Raw genomic sequence first — 26,737 nt, 5'->3', positions numbered from 1 at the left:
TGAGTACAGGAGCTGGGAAGTCATGTTGTGGCTGTACAGGACACTGGTCAGGCCACTTTTGGTCTCCATCCTATCAGAAGGATGTTGTGAAATTTGAAAGGGTTCAGAAAAGGATTACAAGGATTGCCAGGGTTGGAGGATTTGAGCGATAGGGAGAGGTTGAATGGACTGGGGCTGTTTTCCCTGGAGCGGAGGTTGAGGGGTGACTTTTGAGGTTCATAAAATCATGAGGGGCACGGATAGGGTAAATAAATAAAATCTTTTCCTTGGGATGGGGTGAGTCCAAAACTAGAGGGCATGGTTTAGGGTGAGAGGGGAAAGATTAAAGAGACCAAAGGAGCAACGTTTTCACACAGAGGGTGGTACGTGTATGGAATGAGCTGCCAGAGGAAGTGGTGGAGGCTGGTACAATTACAACATTTAAAAGGCATCTGGATGGGGATATGAATAGGAAGGGTTGAAGCGGCATATGGACAGGGGGCTGACAAGTGGGACTAGATTGGGTTAGTATATCTGGTCAGCATGGATGGATTGGACCGAAGGGTCTGTTTCTGCGCAGCACGTATCTATAACTATGACTGAGACAACACATCCATTCCAGGACAAGCCAAACAAGAATTCCTAGAAGCATGGCATTCCAACTGGACCAACAACAAAACCCATTCTCTTGGACCCTATTTACCAACCCCTGAGAAAAAGAACAAGAACTGACATCACCAACTCAAGGAAACCTAAACACAAGTAGAAAGCAGGTCACGAACACCAGTGCTGAAGCAGAGACTCATTGATGATGTTACCACTTCCGCCCCCATCATGGCCACTTCCACAGCCATTTCCACTTCTCAATTCCTCATGCACCACATGTGACATCACTTCCACCTCTCACATCATCACTGATATCACACACTCAGTGACTTCCGCCCCCCCATACTGCCATGTTTACCACCACTTGCGCCCCCACCAACGCCATTCACCTGCATTCTGCTGACACGCCCCCCACAGATCCCACTGTCACCATCCCCGCTCCCCAGAACCCTACGGGGAACACCACCCCTGCTCATGACTCCATCCCCATTCCCCCACCACCACACCTCCTTCAGTTACAGGCTCGGCTCCCACTCCCAGCTCCACACCCACACCAGATCCCAGCTCTGCCGAGTTTTCACCATCCCTTCAGACCTTCCCCTCACTGAGGACGAACGATTAGTCCTCAGCAAAGGACTCACCTTTATCCCCCTCTGCCCACTCTTCAATGAATTTAATACACGGCGTGACGTCGAACACTTCTTCCACCGCCTCCGAGCTTACTTTCACAATCAGGACTCCCGCCCACCCTCCGAGGACCCCTTCGCCCACCTCCAACACACTGCATCCACCTGGATACCCCGCGCTGGCCTATTACCCGCCCTTGACCTCTTCATTTCCAACTGCTGCCAGGACATTAACCACCTCAACTTGTCTACCCCCCTCCCCCACTCCAACCTCTCACCCTCACAGCACACTGCCTTCCACTCCCTCTGCTCCAATCCCGACCTCACCATCAAACCAGGAGATAAAAAGGGGGTGCAGGGGTAGTCTGGCGCACTGACCGCTACACCGCTGAAGCCAGTCGCCAACTTGAGGACACTACCCCCCCCCCCCAAAAATCACCAAAATGATCTCCCAGACCATACAGAACCTCATCACCTCAGGAGATCTCCCACCCACAGCTTCCAACCTCAGTCTGGGAACCCCGCACTGCCTGGTTCTACCTCCTTCCCAAGATCCACAAGCCTGACCACCCTGGCCGACCCATTGTCTCAGTCTGCTGCTGCCCCACCAAACTCATCTCTGCCTACCTTGACACTGTCCTATTTCCTTCCCTTCCCCCCCCAGTTCAGGAATTCCCCACATACGTTCAAGACACCACCCATGCCCTCCATCTCCTCCAAGACATCCGTTTCCCTGGCCCCAAATCCCTCATCTTCACCATGGATATCCAATCCCTCTACACCTCCAGCCGCCATGACCAGGGCCTCCAAGCCCTCCATTTCATCCTCTCCACACGTCTCCAGCAGTACCCTTCCACCGACACTCTCATTCATTTGGCCGAACTGGTCCTCACCCTTAACAATTTCTCCTTCGAATCCTCCCACTTCCTCCAGACCAAAGGGGTAGCCATGGGCACCCGTATGGGCCCAGCTATGCCTGTCTCTTTGTTGGCTACGTAGAACAGTTGATCTTCCGTAATTACACCGGCACCACTCCCCACCTCTTCCTCCGCTACATTGATGACTTCATTGGCGTCACCGCGTGCTCTCGCGAGGAGGTCGAGCAATTCATCAACTTCACCAACACATTCCACCCTGACATTAAATTTACCTGTTTAAAAATGTGTTGCTGGAAAAACGCAGAAGGTCAGGCAGCCTCAAAAGAACAGGAGAAATCGACGTTTTGGGCATAAGCCCTTCTTCAGGCCCTCTTCTTATACCTGAAACGTCAATTCTCCTGCTCCTTTGATGCTGCCTGACCTGCTGCGCTTTTCCAGCAACACATTTTTAAGCTCTGATCTCCAGCATCTGCAGTCCTCACTTTTTCCCTTAAAATTTACCTGGACCATCTCTGACACCTCTCTCCCCTTCCTGGGCCTCTCCATCTCCATTAATGACGACCGACTTAACACCGACTTTTTTTTTTACAAACCCACCGACTCCCACAGCTACCTGGATTACACCTCTTCCCACCCTACCTCCTGCAAAAATACCATCCCATATTCCTAATCCCTCTGCCTCCGCCGTATCTGCTCCCAGGAGGACCAGTTCCACCACAGAACACACCAGATGGCCTCCTTCTTTAGAGACCGCAATTTCCCTTCCCACGTGGTTAAAGATGCCCTCCAACGCATCTCGTCCACATCCCGCACCTCCACCCTCAGACCACACCCCTCCAACCATAACAAGGACAGAACGCCCCTGGTGCTCACCTTCCACCCTACAAACCTTCGCATAAAGCAAATCATCCGCCGACATTTCCACCACTTCCAAACAGACCCCACCACCAGGGATATAGTTTCCTCCCAACCCCTTTCCGCCTTCCGCAAAGACTGTTCCCTCCGTGACTACCTGGTCAGGTCCACGTCCCCAACGACCCACCCTCCCCTGCCACCACAGGAATTGCAAAACCTGCACCCACACCTCCTCCCTCACCTCCATCCAAGGCCCTAAAAGGAGCCTTCCACATCCAAAGTTTTACCTGCACATCCACTAATAAATTTTTATTGTATCTGTTGCTCCCGATGTGGTCTCTTCTACATTGGGGAGGCTGGACGCCTCCTAGCAGAGCACTTTAGGGAACATCTCTGGGACACCTGCACCTATCAACCACACCGCTCTGTGGCCCAACATTTCAACTCCCCCTCCCACTCTGCTGAGGACATGGAGGTCCTGGGCCTCCTTCACCGCTGCTCCCTCACCACACGACGCCTGGAGGAAGAACGCCTCATCTTCCGTCTCGGAAGACGTCAACCCCAGGGCACCATTGTGGACTTCACCAGTTTCCTCATTTCCCCTTCCCCCACCTCACCCCAGTTCCAAACTTCCAGCTCAGCACTGTCCCCATGACTTGTCCTACCTGCCTATCTTGTTTTCCACCTATCCACTCCACCCTCCTCCCTGACCTAGCACCTTCATCCCCTCCCCCACTCACCTATTGTACTCTATGCTGCTTTCTCCCCACCCCCACTCTCATCTTATTTATCTCTCCACCCTTCAGGCTCTCTGCCTGTATTCCTGATGAAGGGTTTTTGCCCGAAACGTCGATTTTCCTGCTCCTTGGATGCTGCCTGAACTGCTGTGCTTTTCCAGCACCACTCATCCAGAATTTGGTTTCCAGCATCTGCAGTCATTGTTTTTACCATCTTGATGATGTTACCTAGTATGGTGACAAAACATCTGAAAACAAACCTTACAGCTCAGCAGGCAAACCCACACCCAGAACATCAACCTGAGCAAAAACGTCTTTGCAAAACTCGTATTGCAATTATAGAATTATGTATACTCACCGAAATGCTTTGGATGCCTTTAAAGGGGTAGCCTCAAATCCAATAGGACAGAAGTAATGATTTTGGCAATGATAGATGAAAGCCATTGACTCATCCTTCAGTCCTTGTGTTAACTTCATTAAAGCCCCTTCAGCTGGAATATAACCATAAATAAACATCCAACTATATTACAAGATCCTATATTCACCCTGCAGTAAGTTAAGCTGTTATCATTATGTTCCAGTAGAATATCACAAATTAAATTTGTCATGGCCATTGTATAGAAAATAAAGTTATTATCAGGCTAACTGGAGTAGTGGAAAAGCCTCTTGATTTGCCAAGTAGGCTTTGGGAAGTAGAGGCAAAAATAAACAAAACCTTTTGGAGTTCCCACTCCTGACCCAACAACAAATTACTTCAGGCAGTGCAATCACGTTTGCCAAGAACAATATCGCTTTGTGTGCAATATTCCCAACATTGTCATTGGTCACACGCAGTTAGGCAAGACAGTAAGGGTGCCTACGAAATTGTACCCAGCAGAATACAGCCTAACATTGAGGAAGATTAGATTAGATTAGATTAGACTAGACTTACAGTGTGGAAACAGGCCCTTCGGCCCAACAAGTCCACACCGACCCGCCGAAGCGCAACCCACCCATACCCCTACATTTACCCCTTAACTAACACTACGGGCAATTTAGCATGGCCAATTCACCTGACCCGCACATCTTTGGACTGTGGGAGGAAACCGGAGCACCCGGAGGAAACCCACGCAGACACGGGGAGAACGTGCAAACTCCACACAGTCAGTCGCCTGAGTCGGGAATTGAACCCGGGTCTACAGAGAAGAGAAAGAAAATGTAGGTAGTATATACACAGCTCCCTATGTATCAGGAGACAATAGCACTGACTTGCAACTCCTGACAGTTCAACTCTGAATGATAGCTAGCAGTAAAAAGCAGAATATGGTTAATTTACTCGGGTGGGGTGCTGGAACATAGAAAGTTATGCAACATCAAAATGCCATGGATGCTAGAAATGCAAAATAAAAACAAGATGCTGATAATATTTGGCAGGTCTGGCAGAATCCATGGAGATAGAAATACATCATCGCTTGATAGTCCAGAGCTGAAATGTTGCTTAAAAGTTTAGTTGAATATTTTCATCTTGCACTCATCAGGATTAAAGATGCTAGAAACAGACTTGGGGGGGGGGGGGGGGGGGGGGGGGGGGGCGGTTGGGAAAGAAAGGACAAATTTCTACAGCATGAGGAAGGAGTGCTGATTGGTCAGGCTATCAGTTCATAGAATCAGAGTCTCTACAGCGTGGAAGTAGGCCATTACATGAATAGAGTCTGCACCAATCCTGAGGAGCAACCCACACAAACACCCACCCCCACCCCCACCCCTGTAACTCTGCATTCCCCATGGCTAATCCACCAGCACAGCACATCCCTGGACACTGTCGGCTTTTTAGCACAGCCAAAATACCTAACTGGAGATCTTCGAACTGTCAGAGGAAACCCATGCAGACACTGGGAGAATGTGCAAACTCCACACAGACAGACTGATGCCCGAGGCTGGATTGAAACCCAGTTCCCTGGCACTGTGAGGCAGCAGTTGGCTGATCACTGAGCCACCTTACATGGCAACGCAGTAGAACCTCTATTGTAGTCTACCTGCCTGGTCTGAGAACAAGGCCATGAAGATGCAGAGATTGATCAGCAAGTTACCGATCTCTATAACATTTTCTTCTTCACCCCCAGCAGTGAAAAGAGTGCAATGTAGGTTCAAAATTCCTTTGGCCCACATGAAACATGGCTGTGTGTGATAATCTGTGCAGCTTATAGCATACACACATTCACCCACTGCAAACCCAATAAGTAATCTTAAATTAGTTTCTGGTGTAATTCTTAGAATTCCTCAATTATTTATTAAATGTTATTCAATACCAGATCCATCCAGTTGCACTGTCGATCGATTTTGCAGCTTTCTCATTGGGTGACAAAAACAAACCATGAAAATTGCCATTCTGCTGTACTCCCTTGGCAACACCACGAATAAATCGGTATACTATCTGGTCTAAGATTGACCAGAAACTTTCCAGCATTTCAATGCCAAGGATGGCCCAATCAGCAGCACCACCACCTCTAGGTCTCATGGTTGTCAGGGCTCACACTTTCATCTTTCACTGCATTCAGCTCTTCTACAAAGAACTTTGCCCTCGTTCTCTCTTTGTGAACCTATATCATGCTCATACTATGCCTAGCCTCAGACACATGACATTAAAGGTGCAAAATGTTTCTTTTGTGAAATCAATATCCTTTACGATGAAAAGTTGATTTTTTTTTATAGAAGCTATTTCATAGATGTTGCATCACATCAGCACATTGACTTTTTATAATACAGGCAAGTCCATGCAATTGTTAATAGATTAATGCATAATGCACTTCAAGTACCAGTTTCTCCAGCTGTTCTATTTTTCCCATGTGGCTTGTACAGAACATACGAACAGCCTCTCATGTGAAAATGCTCATTCAGCTGTCTGAACCATCTGTGAAAAGCAGCAGAAAAGAAATATTTTAATATCAATACAAGCGCAAATTAAATAATTTAGATTTGATCCAAGGAATTCTAGAAGAATGGTAACATTTATCTGGAACAGGCCAGGTGGATCGCAATAATCCTTCTCATCTTGCACATTTGCTACAGGATAGATTCCATCACAGCAGATCAAAAATTTTGTTAGGAGAGTTTAGTGCACTTTTTCTTAAATTACAACTACTCTACCAAAGTATTTATTAAGTTAGGAAATTCCTTGGAATGATTAAATATATTTGCATTCACACTATTGTCGCAGCTCTGAGAAACATCTTAAATTAAACAACTGAATAAAATTATTTTATGTACCAAAAGCAAACATTGACATGAGCACAGTAAGCTCACTTTATCAAGAATGAAATGAATGAGTTCTGGTATTTTGAAGCTGGTGGGAGAGAGGCGACATTTAATTTTTTTTGTAACTAAAAATTAACTTCAATGTTCAATCACAATGGCCCAATTAATTGATGTCACCTGTGAACATATTACAAAACAAATACTTTTGAACCCATATCCTCAACACATCCTCTTGTCCCCCACAATCTTCTTTTATAATAAATCGCTCCTGAGTTACAGCAGCTAACGTTTTATAACCTTATCCAACAGTAATCGATGCTATATTCCCAAAGGGTTCATGTTAATATACTTAAAAGTGAAATCAGGAGGGCAAAACGAGGACATGAGATAGCTTTGGCAAATAGAATTAAGGAGAATCCAAAGGGTTTTTACAAAATATATTAAGGACAAAAGAGTAGAGAATAGGGCCCCTCAAAGATCAGCAAGGCGGCCTTTGTGTGGAGCCACAGAAAATGGGGGAGATACTAAATGAATATTTTGCATCAGTATTTACTGTGGAAAAGGATATGGAAGATATAGACTGTAGGGAAATAGATGGTGACATCTTGCAAAATGTCCAGATTACAGAGGAGGAAGTACTGGATGCCTTGAAACGGTTAAAGGTGGATAAATCCCCAGTACCTGATCAGGTGTACCCGAGAACTCTGTGGGAAGCTAGAGAGGTGATTGCTGGGCCTCTTGCTGAGATATTTGTATCATCGATAGTCACAGGTGAGGTGCCAGAAGACTGGAGTTTGCCAAACGTGGTGCCACTGTTTTAAGAAGGGTGGTAAAGACAAGCCAGGGAACAATAGACCGGTGAGCCTGACCTCGGTGGTGGGCAAGTTACTGGAGGGAATCCGAAGGACAGGACGTACATGTATTTGGAAAGGCAAGGACTGGTTAGGGATAGTCAACATGGCTTTGTGCATGGGAAATCATGTCTCACAAACTTGATTGAGTTTTTTGAAGTAACAAAAGATTGATGAGGGCAGAGCAGTAGATGTGATCTATATGGACTTCAGTAAGGTATTCAACAAGGTTCCCATGGGAGACTGATTAGCAAGGTTAGATCTCATGGAATACAGGGAGAACTAGCCATTTGGATACAGAACTGGCTCAAAAGTAGAAGACAGAGAGTGGTGGTGGAGTGTTGTTTTTCAGACTGGAGGCCTGTGACCAGTGGAGTGCCACAAGGATTGGTGCTGAGCCCTCTACTTTTTATTATTTACATAAATGATTTGGATGCGAGCATAAGAGGTACAGTGAGTAAGTTTGCTACAACAAAATTGGAGGTGTAGTGGACAGCGAAGAAGGTTACCTCAGATTACAACAGGATCTGCACCAGATGGGCTAATGGGCTGAGAAGTGGCAGATGGCGTTTAATTCAGAAAGATGGGAGGTGCTGCATTTTGGGAAAGCAATTCTTATAGCAGGACTTATACACTTAATGGTAAGGTCCGAGGGAGTGTTGCTGAACAAAGAGACCTTGAGGTGCAGGTTCATAGCTCCTTCAAAGTGGAGTCGCAGGTAGATAGGATAGTGAAGGCGGCGTTTGGTATGCTTTCCTTTATTGGTCAGAGTATTGAGTGCAGGAGTTGGGAGGTCATGTTACAGCTGTACAGGACATTAGTTAGGCCACTATTGGAATATTGCATGCAATTCTGGTTTCCTTCCTATTGGAAAGACATTGTGAAACTTGAAAGAGTTCAGAAAAGATTTATAAGGATGTTGCCAGGGTTGGAGGATCTGAGCTACAGGGAGGGGCTGAACAGGCTGGGGCTGTTTTCCTTGGAGAATTGGAGGCTGAGGGTTGACTTTATAGAGGTTTACAAAATTATGAGGGTCATGGATAGGATAAATAGACAAAGTCTTTTCCCTCGGGTTGGGGAGTCCAGAACTAGAGGGCATAGGTTTAAGGTAAGAGGGGAAAGATATAAAAGAGACCTAAGGGGCAACTTTTTCACGCAGAGGGTGGTACGTGTATGGAATGAGCTGCCAGAGGATGTGGTGGAGGCTGGTACAATTGCAACATTTAAGAGGCATTTGGATGGGTATTATGAATAGGAAGGGTTTGGAGGGATATGGGCCGGGTACTGGCAGGTGGGACTAGATTGGGTTGGGATATCTGGTCGGCATGGACGGGTTGGACCGAAGGGTCTGTTTCTGTGCTGTACATCTCTCTGACTCTATGTTGGATACTACATTAAGCTCCATCAATTTGTCGATGTAATATTGGCTTGTGTGGGAATAAGGCAGAACATCTTAAGATCTCAGGAACTGTAAACTTGTATGCACTGGTCTCTTCATAGTTAATTTTAGAAAGGCTGCTAAGCAAACTAATGTGAATGATAACTAGTAGCTCATGTAATAATCTCTATCTTGTTCAAACAAAGCTTCTTCTTTAAATTCAATTGTGGTTAGTTGTCTATCACAAAAACCCTTCGGCCCTTTGAACCAGTCAAAGACAAGTCGATTGGTGGGAGTTTTCTTCTACCCACAAATACACAAACTCTCTCAGGAGACAGGCAGCTGCACCACCCTTCTTGTGTAATGAGGTATGTCAATTAGTAATCAGATAGCAAAAACAACTAAATTAATTCTATTTTAATTTTGAAAACACATGCCAAGAAACTGATACAGAGCTAATTGCCACGCCAATTAAATAGGGATGAGGGGAGAACTGGCTGAATACTTATTGAGAATGTTGGTCTTTTTTTTAAGTCCAAGTATTCAACTTATTCAACGAGTGTTGCTGAACAAAGATCTTGGGGTGCAGGTTCATAGCGCCTTGAAATGGAGTTGCAGTAAGATAGGATAGTGAAGGCAGCATTTGGTATGCTTTCCTTTGCTGGCCAGGACATCGAATGTAGGAGTTGGGAGGTCATGTTGTGGCTGTACAGGACATTGTTAAGGCAACATTTGGAATAGCACATGCAATTCTGGTCTCCCTCCTATCGGATGGATATTGTGAAACTTTAAATAGTTCAGAAAAGATTTACAAGGTTGGAGGGTTTGAGCTATCGGGGAGGCTGAGAGGTGACCTTCTAGAGGGACATGGATAGGGTAAATAGACACGGTCTTTTCCCTGGGGTGGGGGAGTCCAGAACTAGAGGGCATAGGTTTAAGGTGAGGGGGATAGATTTAAAAAGGGACCCAAGGGCCTTTTCACGCAGAGGGTGGTGCGTGTATGGAAAGAGTTGTCAGGGAGGTGGGTGGAGGCTGGTACAATTACAACATTTAAAAAGGCATCTGGATGGTATATAAGTAGGAAGGGTTGAGAAGGATGTGGGCCAAGTGCTGGCAAATGGGATTGGTTTAATTTAGGATATCTGGTTGGCATGAATGGATTGGACCATGCTTTTCGTCTCAATAAATTTAAGTCAAAATTTAAAAATATTGTCTACAGCAAAATAACATTAAATATAAAATTCTCACAGTATCATGGTTTTAAAATTAGTGACCCAATTATAGTCTCACAGTCTATGCTGTGAAGTGATTTCAGTTGAGAAAGAATCATCCAACATTACAGCACAGGAGGTAGAGGAGGAGAAAGTGAGGACTGCAGATGCTGGAGATCAGAGCTGAAAATGTGTTGCTGGAAAAGCGCAGGTCAGGCAGCATCCAAGGAACAGGAGATTCGACGTTTCGGGCATAAGCCCTTCTTCAGGAGGTATATGACCCATGATGACAGGTGCACTTCAATTGAACATAATAACTTCCTAACATTGCTTCTCACTGAGAGACAAGTATCCGGTTTCTTATCAGTGTTCAGCAACTTTGGTGGAAATACCAGTTTGCACAAGTCAGGCAGAACTATTTTACTCCTTTGGTTATTTAAATTTCTAGAAAGGTTCACATAGCAATAATGTCTAAGTGGGTCAGTGCCTGGGGACATCTGATGTTTCGCAGCAAGGATAATTGGGAAGAAAAACAAAAATAAATCACAACTTGATCATCATTCTAAAACCAAACTATATACTGTGTCTCTTTTACACACAAAAGTATATACATTTATATTTTAAATTTATGACCGTTAGGATCCAAATAAAACTCTAATCATAACTTTGCCATTGAATTTCATGTCCCTCATCTCTTTAATTATGTTGCAGCATTATTATTCTTAACCATCAAGAAATCAGACAGCCAACATCAGACACTTTTAGCTGCTGCTTCAATTTATTTGACAAGCTTGAAAGACATGAATTCACCAACAGTCTATCCCCATCCTGGAAAAAAGCATTTTGTGTAGTTTACATCTACTACAAAAATGGTACAACACTTTAAAAATTATTACACTTAAAGAAATATGAAATATAAAGGTTAGGAGAACAATAAGATGGAATGGTGGCTCAGTGGTTAGCACTGCTGCCTCACAGCACCAGAGACCTGGGTTCGATTCCAACCTCGGGCCACTGTCTGCGAGGTGTTTGCACATTCTCTCCTTGTCTGCATGGGTTACCTCTGGGTGCTCTGTTTTCCTCCCACAGTCCAAAGATGTGCAGGTTAGGTGAATTGGCCATGCTAAAGTATCCATAGTGTTCAGGGATGCATAGGTTAGATGCATTAGTTAGGAGTAACTGTAGAATAATAGAGTAGGGGAATGGGTCTGGGTGGGTTAATCTTTGGAGGATTGGTGTGGACTTGTTGGGCCAAATGGCCTATTTCCACACTGTGGGGATTCTCTGAATTGAAGCATCAATATTTAATGGCCTAAGTCCCAATGCAACGTTCACTTGAGGTTTCAGATTTATCAGTTAAGAACAAATGTCTCATATTTCCTAATGTTGAAAAAAAGGTAATGACCATCCTTTCAAGTTGACATATGTGAATAATGAACAAATAGCCATCAGGATGGAAACACTGAGAAAATACGTTGGAATAGTGTATAATATGAGTAGTGTAAACATCCTTAAACTTGACTTGCTCTTAAAATTATAAATTAAAATGAACACACTTTGTGAATGTGGTTTAAAATATTATAAAGTAGGATAGCTTGCTCACCTTTTAAGAAGCAAATTTACTTTGCTAGTAGGGAATGTCAAAGAACAGAAGTGTAGCAGGGAGTGCAGACAGTACTGAAGTCATCATGACAAAAATGTGTGTGTGTCATCGAGTAAGTTGTAATTTTTTTTCCCCTACAATTCTAATTAATTAAAGCTTTGATTCACTTACAATGACTTACCTCATTAGTGTTGCATTTCCTGTAAAGGGCCCAAATCTGATATCTTCATAGGGTTGCTGGAAACCCAAGATATGCAATGCTTCCTCCTGGGTAATTGGTGGAAGACTGTGGAAAACATCACAGTACAACTTTATATTATCACAAACAGCGACATCTTGCCCAAAAGATCACAATTGTCTATCTTTTTAGAACATGGTGTTTTTAAATCTAAGCAAAGCAGAGTTTATTTCTACTTAAATAGCAATACAAATTAAGAATGTTGTTGGATTTAGTTTGTGCTATTCTCATAAGAGGATCATTAGGATGAATCCTGTTAATTTACCCTTTGAAAATGTATGCCTCTCTGGTTAATTTTTACTTTCAACTTATATATTCCAATGTGACAAATTGTGATTTTATTAAAATCTATTTAAACGGTCACACACAACATTGGCTATTTTACTATATTTTCCTCACTTCCTTGGCTATTGTATTGTAACTATTTACACATTTTTTTTTATTTCTCTCACGATTGCTTCCTTTTGTCAAAAGGAATAAATTTCCCCCACCTTCTACTTAATCCCAGGCTATTTTTCCTTCCACACCCTTTTTCCTGAATTGCTCCTCCCTTTAAACTGATGACATTCACCTCTACTGCACCCTTGCTTCTTTTGGCTACTTTTAATGTCTCATTGTCAGAATGCATTTTCAACATTCAATATCAAATGTAAATTTCCCCTTCCTGTGGATTAATTGAAGCTGCTGCCTTTGGATTCCACAACATATTTTATTGCCTAGCCACCATTCACTCCCCTACCTACTGTTTCAAGCTGAGTCAGACTGTTCACAGTCTTGGTGTGGCCAAAATGTGTTTCAAACCACATTTCTGCTCCATCACCAAGACTATGAAGATATTTCCATAATATCACTCACTCCATCCTACTTTTGATCAGTTGCTGCTGCTGAAACGAGTCATCCATATCTGTGTTTACTCTAGCACTGACTATTCCAATGCTCTCCTGGTCTGTCTCGACATCTCTACCCTGTATAAAGGTGCACACTCAAACGGTTGTTGCCTGAACCTTAGCTGTCAACAAGATTAGTGACCCATCGCCCCACACTTGTTCACCTAGACTAGCTCCTAGCCCAACAATGACTTCATTTTAAAATGCCTCCTTGGCCTCCAGTCTGACAAAAAATGAGATCTCAGTATTCCTCCATTCTGGCCTATACCTCTGAAGTTCATTCCTTAAACCAGGCTGCCCACCTTTTCAGATGCTTGAAACCTACATTATGTCTAAGCATCTGTCATGATAGTTTTTTGTTTAACACAGTGATATGACCATCATTATACAGCTCGAGACATTCTGCTATTTAAAGACACTGTATAAACATGCTTGTCATTGTTAATCTATAGCATTCATCAGTTCTGATGAAATACGACTGTTCCTAAATGTTATCACTACTTTCCCTCCACAGATGCTATCTGATCCAATGAATGTTTCCAATATTTCATTTATGGAATCAGATTTTCAGCATCTATAGATGCATTAGAGTCAGAGACATGCAGCATGGAAACAGATCTTTGCTCCAACTTGTCCATGCCAACCAACAATCCTAAACTGATCTTGTCCCATTTGCCAGCAATTGGCCATACTCCTCTAAATCCTTCCTATTCATGTACCCACACAGATGACTTTTAAATGTTGTAATTGTACCTGATTTTTCAGAAATCTTACAGTTCACAAATAGTAGCTCTGAACTTATGTCTCATTATTCCATGATACAGCTCCCCATTGTACCAATCACTTGGTGCAAGTTCCACTTTCTATAATGTACCAGATTAAAAAGGTCTTCGTATTCATTGCACCACAGAAGAAAATATTATTTCACTACAAGAAATGCTGTGTCAATATTCTCCAAAAATGCCAGTCACTGAAAGCTATCTATAAACAAGCAGAACAGCCTTTTCAAAATCAAGTGTTGATACTGATACATATGAAAAAGAGTAGCTATACCTTCCTGTTCCACATGTACTAAATAAATAATTCCAGCATGAAACTAAAGAGGAGATTCCACATGAAGTCTTGTACTGTGGACGACTGATGCAATACCTGAAACAGGAAAGAGTAAAATTATGGATCAATCCATCCTTTTCCATTTCTATTAAAACACTATCCTGGAGGCTTTACTTTTAGATGATGTAATGGGGGAAATTATGTTAATGTTGTGTTCAAATACAAGTGCAAGAATGCATTCGGAATAGAGATATATACGAACAAATGTTTCTCACCTGGGCAAGGTTAATGATCAACCGTTTGTGATAAAGCCATGTGGGTTAGAAGGGGAGGAAAACAAGTCTAAGTAGTTTCTTGCACACTCATTTCATGAAGTATTGTTTGCATAGCATACCAACAAACTGTACCCATCAACTCAGTTTCTCTGGCTCGAATCCTTTTTCCTTTGCCCCACCATTGGCAGTGTGTCTTCAGAGACCACAGTATCACGGAGATAAAACGTCTTTCTCGTCATCCTACACCATGCTCGCTTCCTTAAATACCACATTTTTGAGCAGGCCAAATCATACCTGCTCTTATTAAAAATTGGCCTTTTCCAGTTTAGAGCTTAGATTTCAGGCCCATCCTGGTCCTTTTCCATAAGGATATCGAATCTAACAGTGTTATCATTGCTGTCTGCAAAATGGTCCCCCACTGATAATTCAACCACTTGTCTGGCTTCAATACCTAAAATTAAGTCAAGGACTGTTCCCACTCTTGTAGAGCCTTTAGATTCTGGCTTAAAAGCTTTTCTGGATGTATTTTAAAAATTCTGCTTCCACTAAACCTTTCACAGTATGACTACCTCAGTTAATGTGGAGGAAGTTAAAGTTGCTTAATCTAACCATCCTATTACTTTTAGGCTTCTGAAAATTGCCTATATATCTGCTCTTCTGTTTCTCCTGGACTGTTAGGGGGCCTCCCGTACATTCCCAGCAACACGATTACTCCTTTTTGGTTTTTTTTAAAATATAAAAGTTCTACCCACAAGGCTTCATTTCAGCTTTGAGATTACTGCTGTAATTAATTTCCTGTTCAATATGACAACACCCCCTCCTCTTTTACCTCATTTCCTGTCTCACCTGAAGACCCTGTATCTGGAATATTGAGCTTCTAATCCTGCCACACACTCACCCATGTTTCAGAGACAACAATTACATCATATCCCCCATTTTATTTTGTGCCCTCAACTCATCGGACTTGTTCATTAGACTTTGTGCATTAAAATAGATATCAACCAGCCATGCCAAACTCCCTTGTGCTTTACTGGCCTATAATTTCTATGTGTAAAAAGTGAGGTCTGCAGATGCTGGAGATCAGAGCTGAAAATGTGTTGCTGGTTAAAGCACAGCAGGTCAGGCAGCATCCAAGGAACAGGAAATTCGACGTTTCAGGCCAGAGCCCTTCAACAGGAATGAATTGCTCTGGCCCGAAACGTCGAATTTCCTGTTCCTTGGATGCTGCCTGACCTGCTGTGCTTTAACCAGCAACACATTTTCAGCTATAATTTCTATGTCTTTTGAATCCTTTCCTGAATCTTTAAATTTTGGCTGTTTGTTTTCTCCTGCCAAGTTCATAAGATTAACACCAGCTGGAGATACAGTAAACAGAAAAATGCAATTAGTTTTCCTGTATCTGTATCAAACAAAACACTAAATAGAACAGGAATAATCAGTGAACACACTAATCTATTCCTATTACAAACATTTCAGAGGAAATGCTATTATAATGGAAAGAAGAAAATACAACATATTTCCTTTAAGTGATGCCTACGGGATACACAAACCTATTACAATTATCACTATATACTTACAAAGGAAAGAAGTTTATAACTTTTATATATTGCCTTCAAATTTGTGAAATGGCCCAAGACTACAAGGATTTTGGATAAATATATCTGATGTGTATATATCACACATGCAGAGAAAGTGAGGACTGCAGATGCTGGCGATTAGAATAGAAGAGTGTGGTGCTAGAAAAGCACAGGTCAGGCAGCATCAGAGGAACCGGAGAGTCGACAATTCAAGCACAAGCTCTTCATCAGGGATGAGGGGGTGAGCCAAGAAGGCTGAGGGATAAATGGGAGGGAGGTGGGAAGGTAGCTGGGAATATGATAGGTAGACAAAGATGGGGGTGAAGATGATTGGTCAGAGGGGAGGATGGAGTGGATAGATGGGAAAGTAGATAGGCAGGACAATTCAAGAGGGTGGTGTCTCCACAATGTCGAGGAGACCACATCAAGAGCAATGGACACAGCAGATGACACACATGCAAGTACAGATAAATCTGTTGGATGTGGAAGGATCATATGAGGCCTTGGACGAAGGTGAAGGGGAGGTAGGTACAGGTTTTGCACTTGTTGCGGTGGCAGGGGAAGGTGTTGAAAGTTCAGGTGGTTGGCATGGTGATGGTGTCGGGAGGGGGGGGGGGGGGGGGGGGTGTGGTGTGGACCTAAAGAGGGAGTCGTGGAGGGCATGGTCTCTGTGGAACGCAGATGGGGTGGGATGGGGAATATATCCCTGATGGTGGAGTCTGTTTGTAGGTGACAAAAATGGCAGAGGATGATGCATTGTACCCAGAGGTTGGTGGGGTGGAAGGTAAGGACTGGGGTTGGGGGAAGGGGTGGAGTTCGAGGGTGGAGGTGCAGGAAGTGGATGAGATGCACTGGAGGGCGTCATCAACTATGTGGGAGGGGAAATTGCAGTCTTTGAAGGAGGCCACCATCTGGAAAGTTCAAAATGGTGGAATGGGCCCTCCTGGGAACAGATGCGGAGGAGGAACTGGGGATAAGAGATAGCATTTTTACAGGAGGCAGTGAGAGGGAGTCCAGGTAGCTGTGGGAGTCAGTGGGTTTGAAGTAGATGTCAGTGTTGAGACGGTTGCTGGAAACAAAAGTAGAGGGGTCCAGGAAGGGGAGGGAGGTGTCCGAGGTGGTCCAGATGAATTTGAGGTCAGGGTGGAATGTGTTTATGAAGTTGATGAACTGTTCAACCTCCTCTTGGGAGCATGAGGTGGCACGATACAGTCATCGATGTAGCAGAGGAAAAGGTGGGGAATGGTGGCGATGTAACTGCAGAAGGTGGACTGTTTCACATAACTGATAAAAAGACAGACATGGCTGTGGCCCATGCAGGTACTCCTGGCTACCCCTTTGGTCTGGGGAAAGTGGGAGGATTCGAAGGAGAAATCATTGAGGATGAGGACCAGTTCAGCCAACTGAATGAGTACTCGACTGGACCACCCCCTCATTCCTGAGGAAGAGCTTATCCTGCTCCTCAGACACTGCCTGACTGGCTGTGCTTTTCCAGCACCACAATCCTCATTATATATATACACACACACACACACACACACACACACACACACACACACACACACACACATATGCAGTGCCCAGTTACTACTCAAACTATGGTTACTGAAGATTCAGTAAAACATATTACTGGTAAAAGTGATATAATACTGACCATCTCCTAAGATCTAAAACTTTGCGCTGTTTCATTTCTTCCAGAACTGTATACAGAGAGGAATCATTGTATTTTTTGTTATGGTTTTCCAATGGTTTCATCTTTTTTGCAACTTGTTTCTTTAAGCTACCTGCAAAGACAAAAAGTTAAATCTTGCTTTAGGATTAAAGGAACAGGGATTGCAATGGAATTAACATTACATGAAGCTATGTGGGGAGAATCAGAAAAAGTATGTTCAGAGCAAAAAGGTAACCAGGGAAGAGTGGGCCTATTAGGGACCAAAGTGGCAGTATGTGTGCAGAGCTGGACAATGTAGCAGAGGTTTTAAATGGGGACTTTACATCTGTATTCATCAGAGAAGGACAAGTAGGTGTTAAAATCAAGAAAAGTACTGTGATATACTTGAACAAATTAACTTTGAGAAGGGAGATGGGACTGGCAGCTTTGGAAGTGGATAGATCCCAAGACCCAAATGAGATGTAGCTCAGGCTCATTTGGGCTCTGACATTAATTTTTAAATCCTCTCTAGGTACAGGAGATGCCAGGACACTAAAAACAGCCAATGTTAGTGATAAACCAGGAAGCTACAGGCCAGTGTGTCTAATGTCAGTGGTGGGGAAAATATTGGAAAAAACTGAGGGACCTGATTAATTTCAACATGGTGGGGCAATGATTAATCAAGGATAGCATTGTTTCGTTAGGGGGAGATCATGTCAGTTTTGTCAGGTAGCGACTAGGTGTGTGGATGAGGGTAGTGCCCTAGTGGCTAGTGTAGTGCATGTAATCATCATCAACTTCAGGGAGACTTTTGACAAGGTATCATGAGATCCAGGGCAATTCAACACATTGGATTCAAAATTGACTTAGTGGTAGGAAGTATGTTGGACACAGGCTTTCAGTCATTAAAATGGACGAACCATACAGGTTCTGGTGCTGGGGTCCCTTGCTGGTTCTAATTTACATTAATGATCTAGACGTGAAGGTCAAAAGGTATGATCAGTTAATTTGGAAATGGTACAAAAATTGGTAATTTTAGAAAACCTTAAACTACAGGATGATAGGGAGAACAGTGACAAATGGAATTCAATCCTGAAAAATAGAAGATCATGCTTTTGGGAGGACTAACAAGGCAAGGGAATAAATGAACAGTAAGGCAGCTGGAAGTACACAGGATTGAGAGGGACTTTAGTGTGTATGTCTATAGATCCCTGAAGACAGGGCAGGAAGATAGGCAGTTAAGGTATATGGGATACTTGTATTCAATGCCTGGACTAAACAGCAAGGAGATGATAGAGATATATACGTATATATATAAAATGTCACTTAGGCTCCAGGTGAAATAGTATGTGTTGCAGCATTTCTGCTGTGGAGAGAGACTTTATAGGCTGGAGTGGCTTTCCTTTGAGGATGAAAGAATGAGGTATATAAAATTATGAGGGACATAGATAGAGTAGATAGGAAGAAAGTTTTCCTCTTGGCAGAGGGGTGAATAACCAGAGGGCTGGAGGTTTAGAAGGAATCTAAAGAAAAATGTTTTCACGCAGACAGTGGCAGATATCTGGAACTCACTGATGGAAAGGAGAAACCTCAAAAACATTTTAGTAGCATGTAGATGAATACTTGATATGGGTAAAAAAATGAGGTCTGCAGATGCTGGAGATCACAGTTGAAAATGTGTTGCTGGTTAAAGCACAGCAGGTCAGGCAGCATCCAAGAAATAGGAAATTCGACGTTTCGGGCATAAGCCCTTCATCAGGAAACTTGATATGCCTTAGCACACAAGGTTACAGGCCAAGTGCTGGAAAATGGGATAACAGTAGATTGCTGTTTAATAACTAGCACAGACACATGGCCTCTATTGTGCTGTGAAACTATTAATCAATGACTCTTAATTAGTAAAAAAAAAGCAAACAAATCAGATACTAAATTTTAAACATCTAATCTTATCTTACAAAGTGGTCTTTTCGAATAATTAAGCATATGAAAGTACAATCTAGGAGCAGAAATAGACCATTCAGCCCCTTGGCCCTGTTCCACCACTGAAGAAAATACTGGCTGATCTGTTGGTGTTTCAAATTCCACATTCCCCTAAAAACTCCAGTAACCTTGGACTCCCTTGCCAAACAAGAATCTAATTAATACACCGTAAAAATGTTCAGTTACTCCTGCAGAGAGATAGTTCAAAGTTGCACAAACCTCAGATGGGAATAAAATCCACTCAACGGTTTTAAAATTCAGTTCGCCCTTTTAGGCCAGTGTCCCCTCGTTCTGGATTCACTCAAGAGGAGAAAAAAAAATCCTCTTCACATCTATCTTGTTGAGACCATTCAGGATACTACATTTTTCAATTGTCACCCCACACTCTAACCTCCAGTGGAAACAAGGCCAGTCTGTTGAGTTTTAAGACAGTCCAGATATCAATCTTAGAACCACCTCTGAACTGCACCCATCACATTTACATCATCCTTTAAATAAAGAAATACACATGCAATTAAATACACGGGTCATGGGCCATGGTTGGCATTAGTTTTAGGAACTTGCACCTTGTGCATCTGTACTCTGCAATATGATCACAACTAAATGCTGACACACTAATATTTTTCAATTGGTGTTTAAATTCCCTGTTAGGTTTGTTTGCAGTCCAGGAACCATCCATTTGTACTGTATATCCTCTGCAAGTCAATGTAGGAGACAATCACTTTCTACCCCTCTCCACTACAATAACCCCACAAAAAGTAGTCTCCAGCGTCCTGTGTTCTCTGCAATCTCCCATATCTACTAATCCTTTCAACGATGCTACTCTTCACTTGATCCTACTTCCATCCCCGGGTCTGTATGTCCAGCCTTGGTCTTCAGTTACTGTGGCTGTCCAACTTAGACAGGCTCAATCAGGCTTTTAAAGATCTTTCACAGTCAACATTTAAAAAACAAAAGACAAGAGTACACATAACAAGAATTTCTTGTAAGCTTGTTGACTTGGTCAGGCTTTACATTACGTTTTTGTGCAAAGTGTGATGTAAAGATCCACAGTTTTTTTTTGAAAAGGCGCTGGAGCTGGGAGGAAGTAGTTTCCCCCACCAGGCTCACATATATAGTACAGTTTGTGAACACACCGTTTCCTGTGTATGGCCAAGAAGATTGCCCCAGCGAACCTAATTCTAGTCGGTTGGTATTAATAAATGTACATGGCATCCTAACATGACTTGCCTGAACACTTGCAAGAATTTAATAATCACAACTCTAATCTGCTATTGGAAAGATAAGTTTTAAAATTTGTTTTGCACCCTAATTGAATTCTGCGACTCACCCTTCTAAAAGGGCAATTCTGTACCTTAGCGCAGTTTCACTTTTCACAGTTGCTGCCAGATCGGAGTTTTTATTTATTTATTGCTCAGTTAGTCTCACGTTAACAATCTGGCCTTTTGACATGAAGGTTGAGGTTTACTGAAATTTCAGTAATGGCAATTAGAGGGGAGTAGAGCTGAGTGAAATCAAGTCTTTTGTATTAGTATTCCTCTCCCTAATTAAGTATCATGAAATAGTCCTCAACCATTTTAAACATCTATTCAATTATTGATGTTGACTGCTTTAATTCTAAAAAGTAAAATGTAATCTGAGAACTTGCATTTCCTGTGTATCTGCACAATAACAGTTTAATTACTTAAATTAATACAAGATCATGATGGGGAAAGGGAGAAGGTATAACAACAGCTTTAATTTATTTATAATGTCAAAAGGATGCCTATGCACTCAAGTGACTTGGAAAAAAGTGAGCACATGGTGGATTGAGAAAAGGGATATTATTGAAATGCATTCATAACAAAAGGTAACACTTTCTTATGTCCTATTTAGAAATTAAACACAGAGCACAACCAATTTCGTGTCACTGTCTAGTACTTGACTTTTCAAATATATATTAAAAGAACTAGAGATCACAATTTGGTCAAAAATATAATCATGATCTGAAAAAGAAGGGAACAATCTTAAGTTAACAAAAGTTGGCAATTAAGGTCAGGTGGACATATTCAAACAAAAATCTCTCAATCAGTGTAAAAAGTAAGCATAAAACAAAGATTCTTTACATGGAAGATATGATAGTATGACTGATTGATATCAACATAAAAGTCAAAGAATATTATAAGAAAGAAGGCAGATATTCTTCAGATAATAAAGATTCAAAGGAATATTTCCAGATTAGAAATAGCTGCATTGCAACATTTTATCTTTAGTTAAGAATTAAACTAACAATAAATTAGTAATTTACTGTTGGTGGGATTTTCTCATCTGCTCTACTTTTCATTGTATTTGTTATTATAGTAAAAGCTGATGTATCTATCTCCCAAGCAAGCGGCTGTTTCACACGGCTGACAGGCATAGCACCCAACTTGGCATTACCTCTATGGGTTACATCCGGAGCATCAACGTCATAACTTGAATGATGTGCTGGACAATCAGTTGAAGAAGTTCCATCTCTTACTGGAGTAGGATCACTGGAAGTACATGGTGTATTGGCAATAATGCTTGCCTTACTCAGCAAGCCATAATCCGAGCAGACATTGTAAAACACTTCCCGCGCCCTAACCACGGGAAACATCCACGGGCCATGTCCTGTTGCACTAGAATTTCGGCTGAAAGAGGGAGTACCATAACAGGAGAAAAGATTTGAATTAGACGTTCCTGGTGAATCACCAGCAGCAAGCTCATCAATTACATTGATACTTTTTATTTTTCCAGTGGGCTTTGGTGGCTGATGTTCCACAGAGTTGGGCATTGAATGATGCTTTTAGGTATCTTGTCTCTGGTAGACTGAAGTGGCCTTCCTCAAGTAATTGTAATCGACTCAGTACTTGTTTTAACAACTCCTGCATTTCATTCCAAGTTATTCATGCTTCCATAGCAATTGAATCCAAAAGAAAATAGAATGGGTAAGAAATAGTTTAGAATACAATAAAAGCAAATCAATATACAATACATATATCAATAGCACAAATTCCATAGAAACATTGTAAAATTGTAAAAATGCATTCGTTAAAATGTACATATCATTCTAAATATCTCGACTATGAACCTAACTACATCCTGTTCAAATCAATAAAGTGACAGCATTATTGATTGATTTTGGGCAATTTTTGCCTGAAATTAACCAAACTAGTAAGTTTTATAGTGCACCTATTCTTTAGAGATGGAGCAATTATTTACTCGCATTTGAATGTGCTGGAAAGTTTGGAAGTTAATCACTCTTCTGAAAGGTCAGACACTTGTTTGAAAATTGTCTGGTTAAAACCAAAAAATAGTTCTCAGCCAGGATGATCAATGTGTCATCTCCAGAAAAGTTACCTTATCAAATTACCTTGGAAAAACAAAGTACACTCCAGGTTGCAATGTTTTTTTTTACCTAAAATGCTGCACATGTTGCAAATCTGAACTAAAGACAAAATCTGGAAATACTCAGCAGGTCAGACAGAAATATGGATTCAACCTTTCTGAATGTCTTGAAAGCTTACATTCGCAAATGTTGAATCCATATTTCTGGAAAACAGCTCCTGCCTGACCTGCTCCTTTCAAACTTCTCCCATTTGGCTTTTAGCATGTGGCATCAATGGTTAGATTCTGAAAGCAACTGTTTCATCTGTTTCAATCTTAAAGCAGCTGCTGGTTTTAAAATGACATTGCCCTTTTTAGTTTTGAACCCACAACTTAATGTTAGAAACCTTCTAATCAAGTTTTCAGCACTGCTGTAATACCGGAACAACCCTGGCCAAAGTCTTTGATCACATCCTTTATTACTGTAATCATGGGAATTTGCATTTCCCACCCTCCCTGCAGTCATTGGCAGTTGACTTCCAACATTTCTCCTCTGCTGCCCTCTCTTAGTTCCATTCCTTTATAGTCATAGCCAGGAAAGGACCTGACTGCTTATCCCACTCCCATACTGTTACTGCTGGAACTTCTCCAAGGACTTATTGTTGAACCACTCATTTCACATAAACATGCTAACCCTTGGCAACATCAAGATATGTGTGCTGATGATACGCAGCTGTAACTTACCATCACTTCTTCTAACCACTTCACTTGCTCTCCATCCTATCAGTGTCTCTGATTATCACACTACTCATTGGACATTAAGATTAGATTAGATTAGATTACTTACAGTGTGGAAACAGGCCCTTTGGCCCAACAAGTCCACACCGACCCGCCGAAGTGCAACCCATCCATTCCCCTACATTTACCCCTTACCTAACACTATGGGCAATTTAGCCAATCCACCCGGCCTGCACATCTTTGGACTGTGGGAGGAAACCGGAGCACCCGGAGGAAACCCACGCAGACACAGGGAGAATGTGAAAACTCCACACAGTCAGTCGCCTGAGTTTGCACGTTCTGCTTGATCAAGAGCTTTTCTCTAATTAAATATGGAAGACCAAAACAGTTGCCGGTGTTGGACAGGGGTGGACAAAGTTTAAAAAAAACACTGACACCTCCAAATCCAACAGGTTGTAGTCCCACAGGTTTAATTGAAAGCATGAGCTTTCAGACCGCTCCTCCTTCATCAGGTGGTTGTGGAGTACACAATTGTAAGACACAGAATTTATTGCAATTGTGTTGTATGATTTTTAACACATGAAACATGGTGGGATCTTTACTGCTTTAAAGGCACCATAAAGAAAAGCTAAAAATAGAATGAAACTATTGCAGATACTTGAATTCTGAACCCAAAACAGAAATTGCTGGAGAAAGTCAGCAGGTCTGATTGCATTTGTGCTGAAAGAACATTTCAAATCCACTGACACTTCTTCAATACTGGTCCTCCTGAACTTATAACAAATCTGTAGATAGTTATAGAACAGAAATGAAAGTTATCTCGCTAATAAATTATAGTGGAAAGAAATATCAACACACTTGAAGCAAAGGCAGGTGGAACACGGTCTGGGAGTCGGAGCAATAAAAAGAATAATATTTAACCAAATAACAATTTTCAGCGCTGGAGAGGGGCTTGGAAACGTGAACTCTGTTTCTCTCTGTACAGATGCTGTCGGACCTGCTGAGTTTCTCCAGCACTTTCTGCTTCTGATGACGGAAATCTATTCGTTCTTGTTGTGCTCACTCCGCACTGACGGCCCGTTTGACCAGAATTGCCGTGAAACCCCAACTGGATAAAACCAAAGGGGAGACAGTGAAGGGACCAGAGCTCCCCGCTCACCCGGGGCCGGGGCCGGGGACTGGGACACACACCGGGCTCTGGTTTTCCCTCAGATGCCGGCGGACCTGCCGAGTGTCTCCAGAAGCAGGATTTTACAGCCGGCGCAGGTTCAGAGACATTCCCAGCGGCGGCGCGGACGGGACGGGACGGGACTGGAGGCTGTAAAATGAAGGTTACCTGATGCCAAGCGGCTTGGCTCAGCTCCATCCTGTCAGCACAGGCCAGGCCAGGCCAGTTAGTGCCGCTCCCCGGGAATAAAGACACAGCCTTCATTGCCGAGAGCGAGCACAGCCCCGAGGCGCCCGACACACTCCGCGGAGGCCGCTGCTTTCAACCGGCTGAGGGGGCGGGGGTGGCCGCCGGTTGGGCCTGGGCCTGACACTCAGTGCCCACACTCGCCGGCCGCTTCCCTCAGACAGACGGCGAGCTGGGAGGGATACTACTGTCCCTCAGTTATAACGGGTTAAAGTCACCCCCATAATGGGGACACACTGGGGCAGCCGCTTCTTCTCAATTAAAAACTACCTTCCTGCGCACGCGCTGCCGCCAAGGGAAGAAAGACTACGTTTCCCAGTGAGCATCGCGTCTCCGCGCATGCGCTGCCGCCACAGGAAGGAAGACGCTTCCCAGTGAGCATCGCGTTTCTGCGCATGCGCTGCAGCCAAAGAAAGACTACTTCCCAATGAGCATCACGTCTCCGCGCATGCGCTGCCGCGAAAGGACGAAAGACTACACTTCCCAGTGAGCATCGCGTCTCTGCGCATGCGCCACCGCCAAAGGAAGAAATACGTTTCCCAGTGAGCATCGCGTCTCCGCGCATGCGCTACCGCCACAGGAAGAAATACTACGCTTCCCAGTGAGCATCGCATCTCTGCGCATGCGCCACCGCCGAAGGAAGAAATACTACGCTTCCCAGTGAGCATCGTGTCTCCGCGCATGCGCTGCCGCCAAAGGAAGAAAGACTACGTTTCCCAGTGAGCATCGCCTCTCTGCGCACGCGCTGTCCAAGAGTTGTCGTAGGGTTTCTCCGTCACTGCGCGACACTCTCCCTCTCTGTGGGGGATGGGTTCGCTGTGTCTCCTCTGGAGTTAAATCTCCCGTCTTTGGGTATTCCCCTAAGTTAGATTTCAAAATGATGCTGATTAAAGTCATAGCCACATCTCCGAGATCTAACGCCGTTTCAAGTCTGGCCAAAGTGAACAAATGTTAATTGAATGTGAGGGGTTACCGCTCTCAGCCTGCATTAGTAACCTAAACCTCTAGCCTGGTCAACTAATGTCAGCTAGTTTTCTAACCTGTAAGATAACTTATTTTAAATATGTCAGAGAATTGGTTACTTGGTACTTTCTTTTTTATTGCAATAACTAACGTAGCAGTTGAAAGTGCACTCACAGTCAGTCAAAGGCGAAGTTTAGTTTGGGGACCTGGATTGGAGGCAAACATAGTTCTTCCAGCTCGATATTTCTATATTCAGGCAGTAACAGAGGACAATGCCAAGTAAGTAAAGCATGCTTTACATTTTTATTTGTAAAGCAATTTGTAATTAGGATGAAATGGAAACTTACCAAGAACATTCAAGGAAACCAATGTTACTGAGTTTTTTTGTTGGCAAACTTTACCCATTCTACTCTTCAAAAATCTAAAATGATAATGACAATTCAACAGTCTTCTAAAAGAAAACACTGTCAATATCTAAAGTACAAGCATGCTGTTTCCTAGATTAATTTTGATGTACAATAGCCAAAAATGAAATCATGCTTCAAATTTTCATTTTGCCTTTTTAAAATATTTTCTCCTTGTTCACACTCTTGCAAGTTTAGTTGTCATTTTTGTTTCTGAGAGGGTTACTTGCTGTTAGTTTCAAGGTATTTTCCACAAAACTTGTGTCAAATCA

The 26,737-nt window shown here is 42.9% G+C and overlaps 2 protein-coding genes across 4 annotated transcripts in view; one reads left to right on the top strand and one right to left on the bottom strand.

The window, feature by feature from the left end:
- LOC132816345 (basic immunoglobulin-like variable motif-containing protein) overlaps window positions 1-25,388 on the bottom strand; it is a 33,373-nt gene extending 7,985 nt beyond the window's left edge. Inside the window, exons 1-7 of one of the 2 annotated variants that reach the window (XM_060825791.1) lie at window positions 25,021-25,388; window positions 22,038-22,530; window positions 17,643-17,772; window positions 14,137-14,232; window positions 12,140-12,244; window positions 6,477-6,571; window positions 4,040-4,172 (exon numbers count right to left, since the gene is read on the bottom strand). In XM_060825791.1, coding sequence (XP_060681774.1) covers window positions 4,040-4,172; window positions 6,477-6,571; window positions 12,140-12,244; window positions 14,137-14,232; window positions 17,643-17,772; window positions 22,038-22,413 — 935 coding nt within the window. In that variant the 5' untranslated portion in view covers window positions 22,414-22,530; window positions 25,021-25,388. The remainder of the gene's footprint in view (window positions 1-4,039; window positions 4,173-6,476; window positions 6,572-12,139; window positions 12,245-14,136; window positions 14,233-17,642; window positions 17,773-22,037; window positions 22,531-25,020) is intronic. The other variant, XM_060825792.1, reaches the window with a different exon arrangement.
- Window positions 25,389-25,895: 507 nt separating this feature from the next.
- Window positions 25,896-26,737, top strand: part of poglut2 (protein O-glucosyltransferase 2) — a 42,049-nt gene continuing 41,207 nt past the window's right edge. Inside the window, exon 1 of one of the 2 annotated variants that reach the window (XM_060825786.1) lies at window positions 25,896-26,340. In XM_060825786.1, the coding sequence (XP_060681769.1) occupies window positions 26,162-26,340 (179 nt within the window). In that variant the 5' untranslated portion in view covers window positions 25,896-26,161. The remainder of the gene's footprint in view (window positions 26,341-26,737) is intronic. The other variant, XM_060825788.1, reaches the window with a different exon arrangement.

Source organism: Hemiscyllium ocellatum, chromosome 6 (genome assembly GCF_020745735.1).
Source record: "Hemiscyllium ocellatum isolate sHemOce1 chromosome 6, sHemOce1.pat.X.cur, whole genome shotgun sequence".
Classification (NCBI taxonomy): Eukaryota; Metazoa; Chordata; class Chondrichthyes; order Orectolobiformes; family Hemiscylliidae; genus Hemiscyllium; species Hemiscyllium ocellatum.
This window is presented reverse-complemented; position numbering and strand designations above follow the sequence as displayed.